Raw genomic sequence first — 17,956 nt, 5'->3', positions numbered from 1 at the left:
TTTCAGAGTAGAACCACAGCAATAGGGATGCGGTCAAATAAGCTGCAAAGGGAAAACAATTTTCAGGCAATGAATGATGGTTCAGGTGTGCCTGATATAGGGTGGAGGAAAGGTAGGCGGGATATACCTTAAAGGTATATCACAATTCCTCAGACAAAGGTAACCTTTTTAGGGTTTCAGATAGATTCAGTGTCCATGACTCTATCTTTGACAGACAAGAGACGTCTAAAATTGATTTCAGCTTGTCGAAACCTTCAGTCACAATCATTCCCTTCGGTAGCCTTATGCATGGAAATTCTAGGTCTTATGACTGCTGCATCGGACGCGATCCCCTTTGCTCGTTTTCACATGCGACCTCTTCAGCTCTGTATGCTGAACCAATGGTACAGGGATTACACAAAGATATCTCAATTAATATCTTTAAAACCGATTGTCCGACATTCTCTAACGTGGTGGACAGATCACCATCGTTTAATTCAGGGGGCTTCTTTTGTTCCTCCGACCTGGACTATAATCTCAACAGATGCAAGTCTTACAGGTTGGGGAGCTGTGTGGGGGTCTCTGACGGCACAAGGGGTTAGGGAATCTCAGGAGGTGAGATTACCGATCAATATTTTGGAACTCTGTGCAATTTTCAGAGCTCTTCAGTCTTGGCCTCTTCTGAAGAGAGAGTCGTTCATTTGTTTTCAGACAGACAATGTCACAACTGTGGCATACATCAATCATCAAGGAGGGACTCACAGTCCTCTGGCTATGAAAGAAGTATCTCGAATTCTGGTTTGGGCGGAATCCAGCTCCTGTCTAATCTCTGCGGTTCATATCCCAGGTATAGACAATTGGGAAGCGGATTATCTCAGTCGCCAAACGTTGCATCCGGGCGAATGGTCTCTTCACCCAGAGGTATTTCTTCAGATTGTTCAAATGTGGGAACTCCCAGAAATAGATCTGATGGCTTCTCATCTAAACAAGAAACTTCCCAGGTATCTGTCCAGATCCCGGGATCCTCAGGCGGAGGCAGTGGATGCATTATCACTTCCTTGGAAGTATCATCCTGCCTATATCTTTCCGCCTCTAGTTCTTCTTCCAAGAGTAATCTCCAAGATTCTGAAGGAATGCTCGTTGTTCTGCTGGTAGCTCCAGCATGGCCTCACAGGTTTTGGTATGCGGATCTTGTCCGGATGGCCTCTTGCCAGCCGTGGACTCTTCCGTTAAGACCAGACCTTCTGTCACAAGGTCCTTTCTTCCATCAGGATCTCAAAACCTTAAATTTAAAGGTATGGAGATTGAACGCTTGATTCTTGGTCATAGAGGTTTCTCTGACTCTGTGATTAATACTATGTTACAGGCTCGTAAATCTGTATCTAGAGAGATATATTATAGAGTCTGGAAGACTTATATTTCTTGGTGTCTTTCTCATCATTTTTCCTGGCATTCTTTTAGAATTCCGAGAATTTTACAGTTTCTTCAGGATGGTTTAGACAAAGGTTTGTCCGCAAGTTCCTTGAAAGGACAAATCTCTGCTCTTTCTGTTCTTTTTCACAGAAAGATTGCTAATCTTCCTGATATTCATTGTTTTGTACAAGCTTTGGTTCGTATAAAACCTGTCATTAAGTCAATTTCTCCTCCTTGGAGTTTGAATTTGGTTCTGAGGGCTCTTCAAGCTCCTCCTTTTGAACCCATGCATTCATTGGACATTAAATTACTTTCTTGGAAAGTTTTGTTCCTTTTGGCCATCTCTTCTGCCAGAAGAGTCTCTGAATTATCTGCTCTTTCTTGTGAGTCTCCTTTTCTGATTTTTCATCAGGATAAGGCAGTGTTGCGAACTTCTTTTGAATTTTTACCTAAGGTTGTGAATTCCAACAATATTAGTAGAGAAATTGTGGTTCCTTCATTATGTCCTAATCCTAAGAATTCTAAGGAGAAATCGTTGCATTCTTTGGATGTTGTTAGAGCTTTGAAATATTATGTTGAGGCTACTAAGTCTTTCCGTAAGACTTCTAGTCTATTTGTCATCTTTTCCGGTTCTAGGAAAGGTCAGAAAGCTTCTGCCATTTCTTTGGCATCTTGGTTGAAATCCTTAATTCACCATGCTTATGTCGAGTCGGGTAAAACTCCGCCTCAAAGGATTACAGCTCATTCTACTAGGTCAGTTTCTACTTCCTGGGCGTTTAGGAATGAGGCTTCGGTTGATCAGATTTGCAAAGCAGCAACTTGGTCCTCTTTGCATACTTTTACTAAATTCTACCATTTTGATGTGTTTTCTTCTTCTGAAGCAGTTTTTGGTAGAAAAGTACTTCAGGCAGCGGTTTCAGTTTGAATCTTCTGCTTATATTTTCATTAAACTTTATTTTGGGTGTGGATTATTTTCAGCACGAATTGGCTGTCTTTATTTTATCCCTCCCACTCTAGTGACTCTTGCGTGGAAAGATCCACATCTTGGGTAGTCATTATCCCATACGTCACTAGCTCATGGACTCTTGCTAATTACATGAAAGAAAACATAATTTATGTAAGAACTTACCTGATAAATTCATTTCTTTCATATTAGCAAGAGTCCATGAGGCCCACCCTTTTTGGTGGTTATGATTTTTTTGTATAAAGCACAACTATTCAAATTCCTTATTTTATATGCTTTCGCACTTTTTTATCACCCCACTTCTTGGCTATTCGTTAAACTGATTTGTGGGTGTGGTGAGGGGTGTATTTATAGGCATTTTGAGGTTTGGGAAACTTTGCCCCTCCTGGTAGGAATGTATATCCCATACGTCACTAGCTCATGGACTCTTGCTAATATGAAAGAAATGAATTTATCAGGTAAGTTATTACATAAATTATGTTTATTTGTTTAAAATTTGAACATATTTCTTTTTTTAAAAGAGGTTTAAATTTCTCTTGTAAGGTGTATCCAGTCCACGGATCATCCATTACTTGTTGGATATTCTCCTTCCCAACAGGAAGTTGCAAGAGGATCACCCACAGCAGAGCTGCTATATAGCTCCTCCCCTAACTGCCATACCCAGTCATTCTCTTGCAACTCTCAACATAGCTGGAGGTAGTAAGAGGAAAGTGGTGTAATATAGTTAGTTTTTTCTTCAATCAAGAGTTTATTGTTTTTAAATGGTACCGGAGTTGTACTATTTTATCTCAGGCAGCATTTAGAAGAAGAATCTGCCTGCGTTTTTTATGATCTTAGCAGAAGTAACTAAGATCCACTGCTGTTCTCACATATGTCTGAGGAGTGAGGTAACTTCAGAGGGAGAATAGCGTGCAGGTATCCTGCAATAAGGTATGTGCAGTTTAAGTTTTTCTAGGGATGGAATTGCTAGAAAATGCTGCTGATACCGGATTAATGTAAGTTAAGCCTAAATACAGTGATTTAATAGCGACTAGTATCAGGCTTGCTATCAGAGGTATATACTCTGATTAATGTGCAATATAAAACGTTTGCTGGCATGTTTAATCGTTTTTATATATGCTTTGGTGATAAAACTTATTGGGGCCTAGTTTTTTCCACATGGCTGGCTTGATTTTTGCCTAGAAACAGTTTCCTGAGGCTTTCCACTGTTGTAATATGAGTGGGAGGGGCCTATTTTAGCGCTTTTTTGCGCAGTTAAAATTACAGACAGAGACATTCAGCTTCCCTCAGCAGTCCCCTGCATGCTATGCTATAGGACATCTCTGAAGGGCTCAAAAGGCTTGTATTGAGGAAGGTAAAGCCACAGTGGAGCTGTGGCAGTTGTTATGACTGTTTAAAAACATTTTTTTCATTTTGTTAATCTGTTTTTTGTATTAAGGGGTTAATCATCCATTTGCAAGTGGGTGCAATGCTCTGCTAACTTGTTACATACACTGTAAAAATTTCGTTAGTTTAACTGCCTTTTTTCACTGTTATTTCAATTTTTGGCAAAATTTGTTTCTCTTAAAGGCACAGTAACGTTTTTTTATATTGCTTGTTAACTTGATTTAAAGTGTTTTCCAAGCTTGCTAGTCTCATTGCTAGTCTGTATAAACATGTCTGACATAGAGGAAACTCCTTGTTCATTATGTTTAAAAGCCATGGTGGAACCCCATAGGAGAATGTGTACTATGGGGAGGTATTAGCTGCTCTGAATGACTGTGACACAATTGCAGTGCCAGAGAAATTGTGTAGACTGGAAAAATACTATGCAGTGCTGGTGTGTACTGATGTTTTTCCAATTCCTAAAAGGTTTACAGAAATTATTAATAAGGAGTGGGATAGACCCGGTGTGCCGTTTTCCCCCCCTGCTATTTTTAGAAAAATGTTTCCAATAGACGCCACCACACGGGACTTATGGCAGACGGTTCCTAAGGTGGAGGGAGCAGTTTCTACTTTATCAAAGCGTACCACTATCCCTGTCGAGGACAGTTGTGCTTTTTCAGATCCAATGGATAAAAAATTAGAAGTTTACCTTAAGAAAATGTTTATTCAACAAGGTTTTATCCTGCAGCCCCTTGCATGCATTGCGCCTGTCACTGCTGCTGCTGCGTTCTGGTTTGAGTCTCTGGAAGAGGCCTTTCAGACAGCTACTCCATTGACTGAAATACTTAACAAGCTTAGAACACTTAAGCTAGCTAATTCTTTTGTTTCTGATGCCATTGTTCATTTGACTAAACTAACGGCTAAGAATTCTGGATTCGCCATCCAGGCGTGTAGGGCGCTATCGCTTAAATCTTGGTCAGCTGACGTGACTTCAAAGTCTAAATTACTTAACATTCCCTTCAAGGGGCAGACCCTATTCGGGCCTGGTTTGAAGGAAATTATTGCTGACATTACTGGAGGTAAGGGTCATACCCTTCCTCAGGACAGGGCCAAATCAAAGGCCAAACAGTCTAATTTTCGTGCCTTTCGAAATTTCAAGGCAGGTGCAGCATCAACTTCCTCTGCTACAAAACAAGAGGGAACTTTTGCTCAATCCATGCCGGGCTTGAAACCTAACCAGTCCTGGAACAAAGGCAAGCAGGCCATAAAGCCTGCTGCTGCCTCTAAGACAGCATGAAGGAACGGCCCCCTATCCGGTAACGGATCTAGTAGGGGGCAGATTTTCTCTCTTCGCCCAGGCATGGGCAAGAGATGTTCAGGATCCCTGGGCGTTGGAGATCATATCTCAGGGATATCTTCTGGACTTCAAAGCTTCCCCTCCTCAAGGGAGATTTCACCTTTCGAGATTATCTGTAAACCAGATAAAGAAAGAGGCATTCTTACGCTGTGTGCAAGACCTCCTAGTTATGGGAGTGATCTGTCAAGTTCCACAGAGTCTTAACATACACAATGTTTTGGGGTGTTCCCCTTAATCATGTGATACATACTGACATGGCCCTACCTCCTTTTATAATCACTTCAATTAATGATGTCATCATTTAATTAGGTTTAACACCTTTTCATCAACATTTGAATGAATATCTAATACATTTAATTTGTTTTTTAACCATTAGAGGGCAATTAAGTATAGATAAATGTAACAATTTAAAAACAAAACTACACTAACTAAATATATACGTCATCAGTAATGTACTAAAAACATTTTGAGATAGACACAGTACAGCATAATCCCCACTATCTCATGTCAGAGGCCTCATAAATATAAATCTACATCATCACATATTAATAAAAAACTGACCAATCAATTTCCCTGTTTAACCCATTAGGTTCCATGGTATTTAATTTGAATATCCAAATGATACGCTGTTTTAATAATTTTTCTCTAGAACCTCCTCGTCTAGGTACATTGACACTCTCAATCACCTGAAACCGCAATTGAGGTCTTTTGGATATTCCATGGAACCTAATGGGTTAAACAGGGAAATTGATTGGTCAGTTTTTTATTAATACGTGATGTTATACTTTGTAGATTTATATATATGAGGCCTCTGTCATGAGATAGTGAGGATTATGCTGTACTGTGTCTATCTCAAAATGTTTGATGGAAAGGTGTTAAACCTAATTAAACGATGACATCATTAATTGAAGTGATTATAAAATGAGGTAGGGCTATGTTAGTATGTATCACATGATTAAGGGGAACACCCCGAAACATTGTGTGTGTTAAGACTTTGATCCCCATGTCTGTCAAATAAAGGGATTTTTATCAAGCTAAAGGAACTTGATTTGCTGTTTTTTTGGATGAATACTGTGAGCTTGGCAGTGGCTCACCTGAGTTCCTGGCTATCCCGGAGAGTGCTCGATTGACCTTTGCTTTTTTCCCACCCATTAATCTTGTGGACTTCTCAGCTTTGGGTATTGGTTCCCAAGAGTAAGGATCGTAGACTCTCACTACCATTAGAAAGAAAACATAATTTATTCTTACCTGATAAATTAATTTCTTTCTTAGTAGAGAGAGTCCACAAATCCATCCAAACAATATAGTACATGGTGGCGGCAGTCCTAGTTTGCACCTCTTTACCCTACTTTCTTTCTTACCTTCTTCCTTCCTTGGCTTTAGATACTACTGGGAGAGAAGGGTAAAAAGGAGGGATATATATATATATATATATATATATATATATATATATATATATATATATGTGTATATATATATATATATATATATATATATATAATAGTTGTTGGTGTGTGCACTCTCACCATCTGTCACCAACCGCCAGGGTGCTGTAAAGGTATTTCAACAGTTTAAGATAAGATAAGCACTCACTGGACTTCAGCCGTCTGTGTTGTAAACAATTTTATTTGTGACGTTTCGGGACAAAAAAACAGTCCCTTCCTCTGACAAACAGCAATACAAAATGACAAACTTATAAAGGTGAGTAAAACCCTCCCCTGTGTTGAAAAACCAATCAGTGCAATCTGCGTGTTAGGACTGGAGAAACAAGTCTCCTGATAGGCTAAAGACCAAAGGTCAAACAAGATGATAGGATGAGAAAGTGCAAAAATATGTGCCTATTTAATATGAGTAAATGTATGTGAAAAAAGTGTATACAAGTGTGTTTAAAAACAACGTCCTTGGTCAGCAAATAATAAATAACCAAACATGGTTTTTAACATCAGCAATCGTATACTAAATGAGGCCGAGATGAGCTTGCTAAACAAAGGACTATCATTTATACCAGTTACCAAGAAAGATGATTTTGATCTATATATAGATATTCAAAAATTTGGGAGAAATCTCAGACTAAAGGAATACTTTGGTACTGGAAATGATGATACAGATAGATTCAAACCAAAAGGGCGGTTTGACTCACATTCTAATAATGCCACCATCCAGACTGTCACTGATTTTCTAGTGGAACAGATACCTAAAAGACCTGCTCGACGTTGGTCCGACAATTTGACTAAAGAGGAAAGACTGGCCATTGGTTCACTACAGAATGACTCTTCCATCGTCATACGCCCCGCCGACAAAGGCGGGGTTATAGTTGTCATGAACACTACGGATTACAAGGCAGAAATCTTAAGACAACTATCTGATACAAACACATATCAACCTCTCCCTAGTGATCCCACCATATTACTCAAAAAGAAAATCGATGCCACTTTACAGCAATGGCTAACTGTGGGTCAGATCACACAGAACCACTACAGTTTTCTGAAACGGGACTTTCCAGTGGTTCCCATATTGTATACACTCCCCAAGGTACATAAGGACATACAAAAACCCCCCGGTAGGCCGATTGTGTCTGCCAGGGGTTCTCTGCTTCAGCCACTGGCAGAATATGTGGACTCTTTCTTGCAACCGTGGGTGAAGCAACAAAAGTCATACATACGTGACTCTACAGATTTTATGTCTCATTTATTACAAATCACAGACATAAAACCAACTGACATTTTGGCCACACTTGATGTTTCAAGCTTATATACGGTTATACCACATACATCAGATATAGCAGCAGTGGCCAAGTGTTTAAGACGAGCACCATACATTGGCCCCTCTGAGGAGGTATTGATTAAACTTTTGGACATCTGCCTTTCTGAAAATTACTTTCGATTTGACAAGATCTACTATCTGCAAACCTCTGGTACGGCGATGGGGTCCAATGTGGCCCCATCACTAGCCAATCTCTTTATGGCTGATTATGAGGTGAATACATTGAAGATATTTGAAAAACAAGAAATAAAATATTACTGCCGCTATATTGATGACTTGTTTCTGATATGGCAAGATGGCCCAGATACACTAAATGCATGGGTTCAGACCTTGAATGAGATTGACAGCACAATCAGATTCAGCCATACTATTAACAGTGATGTTGTTGATTACTTAGACGTTAGAGTTTTTAAGAACGGTACTAAATTGGGAACCACCCTATATAGGAAGACAACAGACCGAAACTCAATTCTACATGCCCGCAGTTGCCACCAACCCAGTCTAATCAAAAACATCCCAAAAGCACAATACCAGCAAGTAATAAGAAACAACACAGAAGATGAAAAGTGCCTAACACAGCTTGAAGAGATGACACAGAGATTCAGAGAAAGGGGATACAGTCAGAAGGTGCTAACAGAGATGTGCACACTCACTACTTTGCCTACAAGAAGAAACTCTGGAAAATCCTAAGTCACCACAAATGACTTTTGTAACCACCTACACACCTGACAAGAACCTGATTACTCAGTCTCTGAAGGAAGAGTGGAAATTATTGGAGGCTGACCATAATCTACCCTTTACGAGATGGAAGGCGCCACGGATTGGCTATAGCAGAGGCCGGAGCCTTAGAGATCTCCTTATGAAGACGGACGTAGCAGATACCACACAATCAACCTGGCTCAGCAAGAAAACAGGGTGCTACAGATGCCTAGGGTGTGTCACCTGCAACGCGATGATCACTGGGACATACTTTCAACACCCAGAACGCAGGAAGAAATACAAAATTAAACATGTTGTGACCTGTACCACCACACACATCGTATATCTCCTGAATTGTCCATGTGGCAAATACTATACCGGGAAGACGACAGATGATGCCAGGACTAGGATGGCAAATCACCGGTATAGCATCAGATCAGCAATCAATAATGGTAAATCAGACCAACCGGTGGCTCGTCACTTCTTAGAAGCTGGGCACACAGTGACTGACATGCGATTTCGGATAATTGACCATGTTCCGAAATTGAACAGAGGAGGTGACAGGGCGACGATCCTCCTAAGAAAAGAAGCCAGATGGATATTCCAATTGGGGACATTACAACCAAGGGGTCTCAACGTCCATACAGGATGGCAATGCTATCTTTAAATGAGAGTTCATTGATCCATCTGCAGTAATTAGAGTTCATTGATCCACATATACTAATGAGAGTCCATGAGTCCTATAGGGGCTATATCGATGATGGGCCCGATCCTGTTTCGTTCTTGTTTGGTCTTCAGGGTCTCTTATTTCAGTTTATCTTAATTTTTATTTTTATATTTATTTTTATTGTTGTTTTTGTGATAAGATCTTGAGACATTCCTATAGTGATACCTGAAGTATGTACTTATTTCCTTACATATTTAGATCTATTACTATGGTGATAACTCCTTGTATTAACACTATTTTCCTCTTAGAATTACAATAATCTAACAAGTGCGGATTTTTAACACAAGATGTTAATTATTAATTTTAACTTTTTTCACTACGTTCCTTGGCCAGCAATAGCCATGTTGGTGTCCATATAGTGTTTGGAGGCGGGGGCATATGTCTGTATACAGAATTAATTAAGGTTGATATCACAGTGGTCTGTGAGATAATTATAAAAAAAAAATTGGAAATGTCCAGGATCACAGTTTTGACCTGGGCACTATGGGAACTATCCATCCACACACAGGATAATTTTCTTTTTCTTTTTTCTATTTTTATTAGATAGTGCAACATTGGGAGCAATGTGATTTGATTTTACTATTATGTATATTGACACACCTTCATGTGTTCTTACGAGTCAGGAGTACTCTTCAGGATACATTACTGATTTTGCTGGTTTGGTTTATATAACCTATTTTGTCTACATTTGGATTGTGGCTTTTGGCTACACTATTTACTTTTTGCGCACAAAATATGTTGATATTAAGACTGACAAGCTTTGGTGGTATTCACGCACCAAGGGGGACTAATGGTCTACTGAGGATTTTATGATTTTGTTATGTTATAACTTCATATGGATAGCCTTATGTAATGAACTACCAGTGTTACACATCCTACATTCTAGTACACAAGTGGCTCCGGTGGGGCTCAAATTTGGGGAAGATGTCATTTACACATCAAGATTAATTTCTGTTTGAAGATCAATCGTATTCCGTGTTTTTCTTATATATATTGAAGTGTGATTGTTCTACTATACATCGTTTTTTTGACAGTCTCCTTTAGCAGGTTTCCATACTTCCACATAGCGAGATTGGGCTGTTTACTGCACAGAGCTAACGATAACATGGGCGTGGATTATGATTCCAATACTTTCACAACAAAGCGCCTGATTGGTGCTTTAGTGGTGTGTGGCTCCACACTGGCACCCTATTGGTTGGTGACACGCGATGTACACAACTCACTCGTCGGGAACGGACTCATCACTGGATGGGACAGTGGCTATCTGTGCACGATGTTGAGGTACATCTCGCGATTTGGGCTACTCCGGTGTGCGATCATGGCGGGGATGGGCTCATTGTGTTTGAACATGATTGATCTATATCTGTGTTGGTGTTTGTGTATAATCAGTTTATCTGCGATCGATCCATTTTTTAGTTGCGGTCGTACTAGGCACAGTAGAGGTATATAAGGGTCCCATATAGACACCTTTCACTAGTATGGCAAATGACAGCTGATGGGTTGAAATCTTTTTGATAAAGTGACACAGCGAGTCACGGACAATTTGGAGGTGGCGCTGGATGAGCTGTGACTCATCTGACTATTGGATAGACGGATTATCTGATTGGCTGATCTGGTTGTGGTTTTTGTGTTGATTAATGCCATTGGTTGTTTTTGTTATGCAGATTTATGCCACACGAGACTCACGTTGTATTATGATTTACACCCATGGATGTATCTACAAGGTTATTTATTATTTGCTGACCAAGGACGTTGTTTTTAAACACACTTGTATACACTTTTTTCACATACATTTACTCATATTAAATAGGCACATATTTTTGCACTTTCTCATCCTATCATCTTGTTTGACCTTTGGTCTTTAGGAGACTTGTTTCTCCAGTCCTAACACGCAGATTGCACTGATTGGTTTTTCAATACAGGGGAGGGTTTTACTCACCTTTATAAGTTTGTCATTTTGTATTGCTGTTTGTCAGAGGAAGGGACTGTTTTTTTGTCCCGAAACGTCACAAATAAAATTGTTTACAACACAGACGGCTGAAGTCCAGTGAGTGCTTATCTTATCTTAAACTATATATATATCTATATATATATATATATATATATATATATATATATATATATATATATATATATAGCTCTGGTATGGTGTATTTGCCTCCTCCTGGTGGTCAGGTGATGTTATCCAAAGAGTAATGACCATGGACTCTCACTACCAAGAAATAAATTAATTTATCAGGTAAGAATAAATTATGTTTTTCTTGGCCTCAACTGATTTAGCATTCTCATAGTTAGCAATGAGGATGGTGTATTTATAATATTTATATATGTTTCTAAGAATATTTATCAGGAATCTTTTGAAATGAGTGGATGGTGGTATGGGCCCCAAATTATTATTTGATCAGATTAGCTAGTTTTAAGCTTATATTTTTTTCTTTATTATTATTTTTGTTTTTAAAGCACTGTTCTGAATGTATATAAAATGTAAACTTTTCAGACGGAAAAAAAGTCTGTAGTTAAGTATTTGACATATTCTTAAATTCTTACAGATTTTCTGGGACGAACAGAAATTCGTGTTGCTGACATTAAGAAAGACCAAGGATCTAAGGGACCAGTTACAAAGTGTCTCCTTTTGCATGAAGTTCCAACTGGTGAAATTGTTGTTCGATTGGATCTGCAGTTGTTCGATGAACCATAGAATGAATTGCACACAAAAATAAGCCTGTTTTGTTGCAACGTGCAATAGGTCAATAGTCCTCTCAGCATTTCATCTTAATGGGAGTAACTTCAAAATAGAATCTTTGTTTTACTATGATGTGTTTTTAATTGGAGTTGCCATTTTCTAAGAAAATGTTCGTGTTTTATATGTGGGATTTCAGTTTACATTTTAGGATGTGTTTTTTTTTGTCTGAATTCAAATAACTGTGACCTCTGCTGTGATATGAACATTTAGATAATGTAGACACCACTGCATTACTAATTCATTGTGCAGTTTTAAAGGAAACAATAATTTGATTATTAAAAACTCAGTATGCACTGACTATTAGGAAGTGTATATCTTTTACTACACATGAGGATATTTGACCAAATATATTAAAGATATGGGCCAAAACAATGTTTATAAAGATATGGGCCAAACAAAATATAATTTACATTTATGATTTTTTTATACTGTAAGTTGGCTCTGAAGTCTTCACTTTGCTTTGCTAAAAATGAAGTCATAGGAGAACAGATAGATCACATTCCATATCCACCACTGGCCATAGAAACAATACAATTCATTCACTTTAAGGTTTATTAGTTTGAGATTTATGGTTTATTTAAAACTGAAATGTGATGTAGCCTATACACAAGGAAATTGCTTTGTGCCCTGATAACATAATAGTTGTGTTTTCCCCCAGTATCCTTTCTTTTCATTATTTGGATATGTTTTGGTGAATTTACATAATTTCCACACACATTTCACACCTTTTTTTTCTTCAATTTTATATGTTCACTTTCAAAGCTACAAATTTATACAATGCCTTTGTTATATTGGAAGCAGAATTCTAAAGAATTAATACAAGAAGTTACCAACTGTGGTTTCCTGCTTAACAGATTAAAAAAATTCCTCTACCCCCGACAGTATCTACTTTATATCAAATATTTACAAACTTATGATTCATATATTTCATTTTTGAGCATAGTTCACTTTAATTAAGCATCAACAAATCAGTATGAAAATGTAAGCATTTGCTATGACTAGCGCTTTCTCTGCCCAGATTAATTATAAAAATAATACTGCTAGAGACGCTCTTAAATTGGTACAATTTAGCAAACTTTTAAGCGTTTGTATTATTATTACGCAATTACAAGTAAATGAATTTGATACATAATGTAGCATTAATACTACTGATGAGGTAATCTGAAACTCTGGAAACTTCAGGACACTAAAATGTGTATGCTTTTTGATGACATTTTTTTATCATATGGTTATTTTTATGAAAATACATTTCTAATATAGTTATTGTTGCCCTTTTCTTTAAGCGAATATTAAAGTGTAGTTTTTTGAGAAAAGGAACCGAAACTACCGGATTTTATGTTCATACTGGAGTCGGATATCGCCATGTTTTATTTTGGTTTAATTGCCCTATAAGATTAAATGTTTTTATTGTCATTATAAGATTATATTGTCTGTAGTTACAATTAGTTTGGCAGAGGCAATAAAACTAAGCCAGGAACAACAACTTACTGCCAAGAATGGTCATTTCTTGCTGGAAGAATAATGTGAATGTTACACTGAAAACACTTTATCGTTGTACTAATTAAAAGGAATATTCTAGTATAAAACCAAAATGTGGTTTTGTCAAACTAATTCCATTCTGTGTCTTCATATGGGTTAAACTCACAGTCAAAGGCACCTACTTGGGTGCAGTGCAGATTACACAACTGGTGAGCCATTTAGGAGTTGCATATGTACGTATCCTCAAATCATTGGCTGTATCCTACTCAAGAGCAGGATAAGGAACATGCCAGGTGTATGACTTTGACTATACCCAAAGTGAAGAAAGTGAATTTGTTTCCATAGACATATACCATTTTTGTTTTACACTAGAATGTACATTTAAGAATGCTTTTTATTAAGGGTACCTTTTTTATTTAACTATTAAACATGAGGGAATGTAGGGCAAACAGCCTGCACAGTCTGTAAGTTTTCTGGCGTTATGGTACTCAGTTTTGCCACCGCTGGGTCGGTTTTAATAAAGGTACGTTTTAGGTACGGCTCGAAATGCTCTCGGAAAAACTGATCCTTTATGTATATTGTTTTAAGTAAATAACCTATATTTTATTTAACAAAGATAATATAAAATGCATTGTATTATCTGACTTGTGTCTCATGGAAGAAAAGTTTTAATATTAGGCAGCTGGTATTTTATAGGACATTTTTTTCAAGGTTTGCAGTTGTAATCTTACACACTGAACACTGCAAGTTTGCAGCTATATTGTGTTAATACGGAAAAATATAATCTGTAAACAAGCTAACACGTATTACATTTCTCCTTGTTCCTTACTAAAATTCATTGTAATTTTTTTCAGAAAGCCAATGAACTATTACACTGCCATAGAGCTATTTGTATTAACCAATGCACTTTGTTTTAATTATTATTATTAGTCACCGCTATTAGTTCTGGTCTTTGTAACATACCTATATGCAAAGTCTCTTTCATGTTCACTGCCTAATTATCCTTTATAAACTCTGGGCCATGTTTTGTACTGATATCTTAACACTTGCAACACTGGAAGGTTCTGTAAGCCCTTATATCATGTTCCTTTCTAGTACTGAACGTGTTAATATTAAATAAATAAAAACGGTGTTGTGGCAGGAAATCTTTGTGAATACTGAATCCTGCTATAGAGTTTGATTTAATTTATTGACAATAGTATGTTTTAATATGGTACGTAAGCCACTGTGGCAATGCTAAATACTTGTAGGTCTTTGCAAGACTGTGTTTTACTAAATGTTCAGGATGGTTACAAACCATTGCACAAATTGTTTAACATTTAATGGGAGAGGGGACGTTGTTATCGACCACTGTAATATAAATGTATATTGAAATATTAGGTTTCAAATACTACAAAGTTTACATTTCATACTTAAATGTTTTAGTGTTTATTTATTAGGGACAGTGTTGCATTTTGCACTTTCCATGATTTTTTTTTTCTTCAATAAGAAATATTCATAACAAACGTGGGCGAGTTAAAGGGAATTATTTTAGATATAAAGCATGTTTGCCACTTTCAGGCTAAAATCTATAAGAATTTTTATGTTTGATTTATTGTAAAAGTTGCAGTGCCACTTTCTTGCCCAGAATGCAGCCATTGTCCCCAATTAAACTACTCTATATTTTTATAGAAATCCACAGAGCTTGAGTGTTTTGGTGTCAGTGTTTTGACCAATGCTCTGCTCATTTTAGAAATAAAATTGCCCAATAATACTACTGATGCCAATTGAATGAACAGTATTGTAATATAGTTTTCCACTTGTTCTTTGTCTTTCCGAGTGATATACTGCAGTCCTTGTCCAAACAAGATAGATAAAAACTCTTTGGTAGTCACTTAACTATTACTTTAGAGAATCAATTGGATAGTGTGTGCATTTGCCCAACATATGATATACCGCCTGCAGTAAGTTTGCAAGTAAGATGCACTGCAACTTTAAGGCCCTTGTCTAACTTTCTGACATATCAAGACATTTTATTGCCTATTCTGTGGTGTGTATGAATTTTATGTTGTTTTCGTGGGAAATAAACGTTTATTAAATATATTAGTGAAATATATGTGTGTGAGAGTTTTTATTTGACCCTAAGTTTGTGTTTTTACAAGTGTTATCATCATTTGCATTTTTCACTCCTGCACAAATACATGACCTGTAAGATGCAGCTTTGAAAAGATATGTATTGGTACTTGTCCAATATTAAATAGCTGTTAGTAAACATGACGGGACGAACTTGTTTCACATTGGATTAGTTGAATGTTTTAAACGAATAAAGGTATTTGGTGCAGAAATAGCAAGGTTCTTATGCCACTTTACAGATCAGTAGTTAGGCCTCATCTTGAGTATTGTATGCAGTTCTGAAGCCCATATCTACAGAAGGATATAATGACAGTAGAATCTGTTCCATGGAGAGGTACTAAAATGGTACATGGACTAAAAAATAAAACTTACCAAGAGATGCTCAATATGTATACTGTAGTTTAGAGGATAGACGGGAAAAACATAATTTATGTAAGAACCTACCTGATAAATTCATTTCTTTCATATTAGCAAGAGTCCATGAGCTAGTGACGTATGGGATATAAATTCCTACCAGGAGGTGCAAAGTTTCCCAAACCTCAAAATGCCTATAAATAAACCCCTCACCACACCCAAAATTCAGTTTAATGAATAGCCAAGTAGTGGGGTGATAGAAAAAGGAATAAGAAGCATCAAAAAAGGAACTGGAAATATAATTGTGCTTTATACAAAAAAAACATAACCACCATAAAAAGGGTGGGTCTCATGGACTCTTGCTAATATGAAAGAAATTAATATATCAGGTAAGTTCTTATATAAATTATGTTTTCTTTCATGTAATTGGCAAGAGTCCATGAGCTAGAGACGTATGGGATAGTAATACTCAAGATGTTGTACTCCACAAAAAAGTCACTAGAGAGGGAGGGATAAAAATAAAAACGGACATTTTCCGCTGAAAAAATTAAATACACATCCAAAAAAATAAGTTTTTCTCATAATTGAAAAGAAAAAACTTAAAACATAAGCAGAGGAATCAAACTGAAACAGCTGCCTGAAGAACTTTTCTACCAAAAACTGCTTCCGAAGAGGCAAATACATCAAAATGGTAGAATTTGGTAAATGTATGCAAAGAATTTGCTGCTTTGCAAATCTGATCAAATGACGCTTCATTCTTAAAAGCCCACGAAGTGGAGACTGATCTAGTAAATTGAGCTGTGAGCCTGACCCGACTCCAAATAAGCCTGATGAATCAAAAGCTTTAACCAAGATGCCAAGAAAATGGCAGAAGCTTTCTGACCTTTTCTAGAACCAGAAAAGACAACAAATAGACTAGAAGTCTTCTTGAAATCTTTAGTAGCTTCAACATAATATTTCAAAGCTCTTACAACATCCAGAGAATGTAAGGATCTCTCCAAAGAATTCTTAGGATTAGGACACAAAGAGGGACAACAATTTCCCTATTAATGTTGATAGAATTCACAACTTTAGGTTAAAATTTAAATCAAGTCCGAAAAAATGCCTTATCCTGATGGAAAATCAGAAAAGGAGACTCACAAGAAAGAGCAGATAATTCGGAAACTCTTCTAGCAGAAGAGATAGCCAAAAGGAACAACACTTTCCAAGAAAGTAGTTTAATATCCAAAGAATGCATAGGCTCAAAAGGAGGAGCCTGTAAAGCCTTCAAAACCAAATTAAGACTCCAAGAAGGGAAGATTGATTTAATGACAGGCTTGATACGGACCAAAGCCTGTACAAAACAGTGAATTTCAGGAAGCTTAGCAATCTTTCTGTGAAATAAAACACAGCAGAGAAATCCTGAAGAAACTGTAAAATTCTAGGAATTCTAAAAGAATGCCAGAAGAATTTATGAGAACACCAAGAATTTATGAGAACACCATGAAATATAAGTCTTCCAAACTCGATAAAAAATCTTCCTAGAAACAGATTTACGAGCCTGTAACATAGTATCAATCAATGTTAAAATGCAATCTGAAAGAGGTGGGCTTTAAGGTCTAAGAAATTAGCATATGAACCTCCTAGGTTAAGCTTTCAGCTAAGAATACCAAGAGAACAAAGCAAAATTGGTGATAAAAGTAAATTGGAAAATTGTTTAAAATGACATGCTCTATCTGAATCATGAAAGTTTATTTTGGCCTAGACTGTCCCTTTAATGTACATCATGGATCCATGATTTTTATCAATTGTATTTTTAGAGACTGTAATAATAAATTGGACTCCTGGTATCTGATTGCACCTTTGAATTTAGGTCTGAATAGGTCTGCAATAGGACTTGACTTTAGGTCATTCACAACACTATTACTAGGACACCATCGAGTTTCCTTTTGACCCATCCCAACCACTCTCACAATTGAATTCTATATTAACGGTATGATTATTATCACACCTCAGAGATGC

The 17,956-nt window shown here is 37.1% G+C and overlaps 1 protein-coding gene across 1 annotated transcript in view; it reads left to right on the top strand.

The window, feature by feature from the left end:
* ITSN1 (intersectin 1) overlaps positions 1-15,580 on the top strand; it is a 598,457-nt gene extending 582,877 nt beyond the window's left edge. Inside the window, exon 23 of the mRNA XM_053705169.1 lies at positions 11,817-15,580. Coding sequence (XP_053561144.1) covers positions 11,817-11,965 — 149 coding nt within the window. The 3' untranslated portion in view covers positions 11,966-15,580. The remainder of the gene's footprint in view (positions 1-11,816) is intronic.
* The last annotated feature ends 2,376 nt before the right edge of the window (positions 15,581-17,956 follow it).

Source organism: Bombina bombina, chromosome 3 (genome assembly GCF_027579735.1).
Source record: "Bombina bombina isolate aBomBom1 chromosome 3, aBomBom1.pri, whole genome shotgun sequence".
Classification (NCBI taxonomy): domain Eukaryota; kingdom Metazoa; phylum Chordata; class Amphibia; order Anura; family Bombinatoridae; genus Bombina; species Bombina bombina.
Note: the sequence above shows the minus strand (reverse complement) of the source record. Positions and strands in the feature narration are given on the sequence as shown.